Source organism: Adiantum capillus-veneris, chromosome 17, assembly GCF_014529385.1.
Source record: "Adiantum capillus-veneris isolate H3 chromosome 17, ASM1452938v2, whole genome shotgun sequence".
NCBI lineage: Eukaryota > Viridiplantae > Streptophyta > Polypodiopsida > Polypodiales > Pteridaceae > Adiantum > Adiantum capillus-veneris.
The window spans coordinates 130,734,419-130,741,494 of NC_140947.1; the positions used below are offsets into that span (position 1 = coordinate 130,734,419).

A 7,076-nucleotide genomic window follows, 5' to 3' on the forward strand; every position below is an offset into this window, starting at 1 on the left:
TCTCTCTCTCTCTCTACCTCTCTGCTATTTTCCCTCTTGAATAATAGTTATTGAGTTCAACTCTCCTCATCGGATAGATCTTTAAGGTCTCTTGGGATAGTTTTCTAGACGTTAAAATTTTCTTCTTCTTCTTGTGCAGCACCAAACACAGTCCGAAAATCATACACACACACACTGGCACCAACACCAAAGTGCATAAACAAAGGAGAAGAGAGGGGGACGGTAGGGAGATTGACAACAAGGAGCAAACTCACATATAATCTAGTGTTCCATGCAAAGACAAAGCACAATGGTGTGAGGTGTCACTTCATTTCCAAAGTGCTTGTTGAGGACAAGTGCATTAAGCTTTTCAAGATTCATACAGATAACAATCCTATAAATCTACTTATAAAAGATCTACCCTTTGAGAAGTTTGCACATTGTGGTGCTTATGGGCACACATAGGTCTCTCATTTCTCACACTGTCCATCTACGTATGTAGTTTTCTCTCTCCGCACATGCTTCTAGGTTCAGTAGATTGCTCCACATAGTCTCTAACAAAATGAATAATTCAAGAGGGAGTACATAGTGTGTTGCCACTCTTAACACATTGTAACAACAAATCACCATCTAGTGCTATAGATGAGAAGGTTCTAGAAGACATTTGGTCCAAGAAGCCAGCTTCTTATATGCATGTTACAGCCTATATATGAAGCATTTCTCACTTGAGCCAAAATAAAGACAGCGTAATATTTTTTTGTTATAGTATGTTATTTCTAGCCTAGTTACCAATCGAGAAGCTAGTATGATCTCAGCACTTGAGTTCCATCCGGGGTTAATGCACAATGAACGCTAGAGGCTAGTTAAATCCACCCCAACCTCTAGTGAATTCAGGTCCTAAGTTTGTGCAGATTATGGGCACTATCCTTGGGACCAAGAGGAGTTCGAGAGGTCAATATGTCATACAACAGTCCAAATTTATGACGAGTGTAAACACTACCCTTGAGGCCAATAGGAGCCCAATGGGCCTAAATGTAAAAAATTTCACGCGTTATTTGCCTGGTGGGTCTACTTTTGCACATACCACCTTACTACCTTGTTTGGGGATAAGTTGTTGTCTGTTTTTTAATTTGTGTTTGTGTTTAGTGCACACCCATTATGGGGAAGCTCTTGTATTTTTCTCTATACCCGTATTTATTGGAAGGACCTTTGCGGCCTATCCATTTGTCCATTTTTCATAAGCTCTTCGATGTTTTGTTTGATCATATGCCCCTACTATTTGGAAGGCCCTTTGCCAACTATTCATTTCTCTACAAGATGGAGTAGGTGTTACACATTTTCAAAAACAAATGGGAGAGAGAATCTTCAAAGATGCTCTCAGCGTTTAGTAGAACTGAGGTCCGTGCATGAGTACTTCCTATGAAGGGACGAGAGAGAGAGAGAGAGAGAGAGAGAGAGAGAGATATCTCCTTTTGATAAATGCAAAATGAAGCGAGTATGGTATGTGCCATCTTCGTGCAGAGAGGTACAAGGTGGGCGAGGGGCAGGGGAGGAGGTTGCACAGACCAATTGAGATCGGCGGAGGCGACGTCTTTGCGTAGAGACATGGAGAGGGAGAAGGTGGGCAAGGTGCAATAGAGTAGGCCTCTCAACCCAAAGGAGATGGGGGGGATGGAGAAGGTGGGCGGTGCAAGCGAGGGTGCAAGCTTTTGCAGGCGAAGGCGCATATGACGAAGGGTTTTTTTAAAGGGAATCTTCTTATTAATGCTTTTATTAAAGCGAGAGCCAGGAGGAGTAGCAAGTAAAGTGTCACATTCAACATCTTTCATTAGTGGCTTTATAAGGGTGGGTCTTTGGTTAAGCCATGTACATGGCCTATGTGTATCCGTTTGAAAACTCCAGCCAGGCTTCGATAATGTGTAAATGTTGTATTCTACTAGTTCATTTTCTCTTTATCAGTAAAGAGAATATCCCTTCTTTAACAAGGCTTCGTACTTCTTAAGTATGTGCAAATGTAAATGGAAGCAACCCACTTCCTTAAGGAGGAGATGCACTCTAGATAGCCAAAAGAATGGCTTCAAGCATGAGTAGGAAACCACGCTATCACCAAGGAGGTCGGGGACCCAAAAGTTGTGAACGTAAGAGGGAGGGGAGCCAAGTTAACATGGCAACTTTTTTGAGCCGTTCATCCGCCTCAAGATCAGCACAATTTCCTAACCATCATCAATGATTAAGTTTCTTGTGAATTGTGTACACACCTTTCTTAAAATATTTAGACATGACAGCATGATGCATATTTTCTAAAAGAACATATCCTCCAATCCTAGGCGGACTTACCCCATAAGTTTTGTCACAATGGCTTGTTACGTTAATGTGAATGTGCATATCGATCTCTTGAACGCAAGTGGGGAGAGGATGAATATGGCCGATTGATGAAGCTCAGAGCAGCTGAAACAACAGTGAATGAAAGCTCTTCATAAAATAATTTTGGCCTCCATCAACGCGGGCCAACTTCTTGAAATGGAGAAGGGTATTAGTCCAGCAGAATTACATTTTGAAGAGGGTCGTCATTTGTGTTACTCAAACCTCAAAGTGAAATTGGAATGCCTAGGGGCAAATATACCAATCTGTACAGCAAGAAGGATAATCATGAAAAGAATCTACATGAGGACAAGAATATACATGAAGATGTTTTGGGTAGTTGTAAGTTGTAACAGGTGCAAACACCACTGTTACAAACCAAGCTGCGCACACAAACGTTGCGACATGCACTACAGGGGAAATAGCCGAGAGAGAGAGAGAGAGAGAGAGAGAGAAGTCGGTTTAAACCGGGGTGGGGCAAATCACTAGTTAAACCAAACTCACTTTTAATCCCTCGGAGTGGGGAGAAATTAGAATCACTAGTCAAATGATCGAGATCACACTTAAGGACAACAAACGTAAAAGTAATGCACTGTGCATCACGAGACTTGACTGGCAGGCAGGCAGGCAGCTATTCATAAAAAAACCATGCTATCACATGCAAAGAGCTGAACAGCAGACAAAGGCAACAGATTGAGACAAGAAAGGCAAGCACAGGTACAACTCGTCATTTCTCAATCCTTGCCGAGTTGAGTCCTGACTGCATGGCCTTCCTAGCTACTTGCTAGTCGTAAATACAATTCCAAAAACACATTAAACCAAACAATGAAACTACATTACTCATTTAGTTTCACAGAAGTTGAAGGCACAAATATCACCATATTGAAATCTAAAGGAAGGAGAAAGCGAAGGCATCCTGCGATGTTCGATCCGAGTAGATTACATGAAACCAGGAGTAGAGGCGCCCTCTACTCAAATTGAAAATGACGAAAGTTGGATACTACGGTTCTTCATAGTCTTCCTCATACTCTCCATCAGGCTCAGCAGTTGCATCCTGATACTGCTGATACTCAGAAACCAGGTCATTCATGTTACTCTCAGCCTCAGTAAACTCCATCTCATCCATCCCTTCACCAGTATACCAATGCAAGAAAGCTTTCCTCCTAAACATGGCAGTAAACTGATCACTCACCCTCCTAAACATCTCCTGAATAGACGTCGAGTTGCCAATAAAAGTACAAGCCATCTTTAAACCAACTGGAGGAATATCACAGACGCTGGACTTCACATTGTTAGGGATCCACTCAACAAAATAAGAAGAATTCTTGTTCTGGACGTTGATCATCTGTTCATCCACTTCCTTCGTGCTCATCTTGCCCCGGAACATGGCAGAGGCAGTCAGATACCTTCCATGGCGTGGATCTGCAGCACACATCATGTTCTTGGCATCCCACATTTGCTGAGTAAGCTCTGGCACAGTGAGAGCACGATATTGCTGGGATCCTCGGGATGTCAGAGGAGCAAAGCCAACCATGAAAAAGTGCAGACGAGGGAAAGGGATTAAGTTTACAGCAAGCTTTCTCAAGTCTGAGTTGAGTTGGCCTGGAAATCGGAGGCAGCAAGTCACACCACTCATGGTGGCAGAAATGAGATGATTCAGGTCACCAACTGCACATACAAGAAATCATAACTGTCAGAAAAGAAAAAAAGAAAAAGAAATGCTAAGACACCAAATCTCTTATATACTTACAAGTAGGAGTGACGAGCTTTAACGTGCGGAAGCAAATATCATATAGTGCCTCATTATCCAGCACCATGCACTCATCAGCATTCTCCACAAGCTGATGCACTGACAACGTAGCATTATAAGGCTCCACCACAGTGTCAGAAACCTTGGGAGATGGGAACACTGAGAAGGTTAGCATCATCCTGTCAGGATACTCCTCCCTGACTTTGGAAATTAAAAGTGTCCCCATTCCAGACCCAGTACCTCCACCAAGTGAATGGCACACTTGAAAGCCTATACAAATGAAGGAGAAAAATTTGCTCAATTGTTCACAGAGAGACCACACACATGAGTGCACCACACGCTAGTCTCAAAGAGAATAGCCCGAAGGGGAAACGAGCATGGCTGAAATTAGAAACCAGACAAGGCATCTACGTATATAGGCAGCACAAAATAGGCCATTTACTTAACAGGAAGCTGACAAGACGCGAAGCATGCAGAGGAACTAAGTAAGACAAGACTTCTGGGAAAACATGGCTGAAATTTGAAAACATGCAAGAAAAAACGTTTCCAAATGCTAGCAGCGAAGACCATGTGCAAGTGCTTGACGGGACGTGAAGCAGGCAAAAGAAGCTAAGCAATACCAGACTTCTGGGAAAAAAACTCTGGAACTAAGGAAGAAAGGGCAGGAAACGAAATCTGCCTCGTTAACACAAACAGAATCACCACAGGAAGTGAGACATGTCTCGTGAAAAAGAAAGCAAAAGGGAAAGACTACAAGAGATTGTAGTGAATTGTCAAGCAGAATGGAAGGGAGGACTATAATGACGGAGGTAAACCAGCTGCGCTAAATTCTAAAAACGGCATAAAAGTACAAAGCAGAATTCAGGAAGGAAAGCAAAGATGAGGGAAAGCAGAAAACCTTGAAGGCAGTCACAGTTCTCGGCTTCCTTGCGGACGACATCGAGGACGGAGTCGATGAGCTCGGCGCCTTCAGTGTAGTGGCCCTTGGCCCAGTTATTACCAGCTCCAGACTGGCCGAAGACGAAGTTGTCGGGGCGAAAGATCTGGCCATAGGGACCAGTGCGGACGCTATCCATGGTTCCCGGCTCCAGATCCATGAGAACAGCGCGGGGCACGTACCTCCCGCAGCTCGCCTCATTGTAGTACACATTGACGCGCTCTAGCTGAATGTCGGAGTCCCCGCTGTATGTCCCCGTTGGGTCAATGCCGTGCTCTGTGCACACCACCTCCCAGAACTTGGCGCCGATCTGGTTGCCGCATTGCCCCCCTTGCACATGTAGAATCTCGCGCATTTTGACAGACGGGAAGCTACACAGGGACGGAGGTTGGAGCGCTGCGACGGAGAGAAAAGGATATGCCGAACCCTCAAGGCAAAGACAGTAGTGCTGTACAAAGCCTACAGCTCCCTTTGCTGGAGCAGCTGGACCACTTTGCTAGGGTTTAATCCGGAGTAACGGGTAAAGAAATCTGAACCGTTCAACCAAATCTTTACTATTCACATTTGAACCTGGACCTTAGGGCGTGGTCACAGGGTGCCTAGCTATCCGTTGGGATAACTAAAGCCCAACTAAGCTTGGATTAATAAATGCCCTAAAAATTGAACCTTCTTAGTCGGCATTGTTCCACAACCCAACTGGCGCGTGGAGGTGAAAGCCCCATTGAGTAGTGAGTTGCACCGCTAAAGATTGCTACGTCAGTAGAGAGAGAATCTTTTGTTGAGTTAGTTGTAGGTCCTACCCTCTCTCCGAACAGAAGCAGCGTGCTACACGTCTTGCATGAAGCCACGTTGCGAACTGCAGTTTTTAAAAGCCTGCCGACAACAAACTCATTAAAGGCCTGAACGGGCTACAATAACAACTATGCCGAAATCGGCATAGTTGCAAAATTGAGTGCTTAGAGCTGGGTTGCACAATGGGTTAGTAGGGTTAGTGTTTACTGCATAAATGCATATCCATGTTTTCCTCCACACACTTCTCTGGAAATGAGTATCTATCGCCAGGCTTTGCAATGCAAAATGCGATCATTGTAAATTGGGCTAGCTGCTGCAGCCAATAGTAGAATGCGATGCTTTCCATTATTGACTACTTTTTAACAAACAAATTTTTGTATGTAATGTGTCTTCATCCCTTGTGAATAACCAGAATACAGACTTATAATCCCTCCATTGTCATTGTCTTCGTCTGAAATAGGAGCACCAACTGTTGGGGTAAAGGCGGTGTGCCTCTGACCTCGATCGGACACGTCAGAGACGTTCGACCGCCCATTATTTGTACACACCTTATTCTTTACTAGATAGAAGAATAAGGGGCTCTCTCTCTCTCTCTCTCTCTCTCTCTCTCTCTCTCTCTCTCTCTCTCTCTCTCTCTCTCTCTCTCTCTCTCTCTCTCTCTCTGCGTACGGAATGCATTCACGCACTCACAATTGGTATCAGAGCTTTGGCTTCGCGATAGATGGAGTGCTACTGAGAAGTGAGCTTTCGGCTATGGTGAGCTTTCGGTGGAAGCTTGAGATCAGTGAGCAACCACCAGATCTGTGCTCATGGAAGCTTGAGGGACATTCTCAAGCTCGAGAGGAGGGTGTATTGCAAGTGTGTACGCTTTTTTGCAGCCATACTTGCAGGAAGAATGTAGATTTTCATTTCCGCAAGTCATTTTTTTGGGCTCCAAAACAATGTTTTTTGTGTAACTTTTTCATATGGAATGCGATTTATGCAAGGTTAGGGTGTAACCTAGGGTTTGGGCACGACTCTAAACGCATTGGTGCTGTCAATTTGGACTAATTTTGACCTCTAAATTTTTTGTTACAGCAGTTGTTTATTGTGTGTCGAGGATTCCACACATTGTGTGCTCTCGGATGTGAGTGGTATTGGCTGCAAGTTTGCTCACATGTGGGAGGATATGATGTATGCTTGAGTGTGGATTTTGCGCATGATTTTCTCATGGTTTTGAGCATGTTTATGGCATGTGTGGTTATTATCGTTAATTAG

General features: G+C 44.1%; 1 protein-coding gene across 1 annotated transcript; it reads right to left on the bottom strand.

The window, feature by feature from the left end:
* Positions 1-3,153: 3,153 nt before the first annotated feature.
* Positions 3,154-5,486, bottom strand: LOC147438085 (tubulin beta-1 chain-like). Its single transcript, XM_086487443.1, has 3 exons — positions 4,989-5,486; positions 4,091-4,360; positions 3,154-4,008 (listed from the first exon to the last, which is right to left on the bottom strand). The coding sequence occupies exons 1-3, from the start codon at positions 5,380-5,382 to the stop codon at positions 3,341-3,343; spliced, it is 1,332 nt and encodes a 443-aa protein (XP_086343569.1). The 5' UTR covers positions 5,383-5,486; the 3' UTR covers positions 3,154-3,340.
* Positions 5,487-7,076: the final 1,590 nt, after the last annotated feature.

Excerpts from the sequence above, each read along its gene's own strand:
- LOC147438085 (XM_086487443.1), bottom strand. The coding sequence starts at position 5,382 with ATGCGCGAGATTCTACATGTGCAAGGGGGGCAATGCGGCAACCAGATC. Across the intron at positions 4,361-4,988 it reads GAACTGTGACTGCCTTCAAG|GCTTTCAAGTGTGCCATTCA; the intron begins GTTTTCTGCTTT and ends TCATTTGTATAG. Across the intron at positions 4,009-4,090 it reads AAAGCTCGTCACTCCTACTT|TTGGTGACCTGAATCATCTC; the intron begins GTAAGTATATAA and ends TTGTATGTGCAG.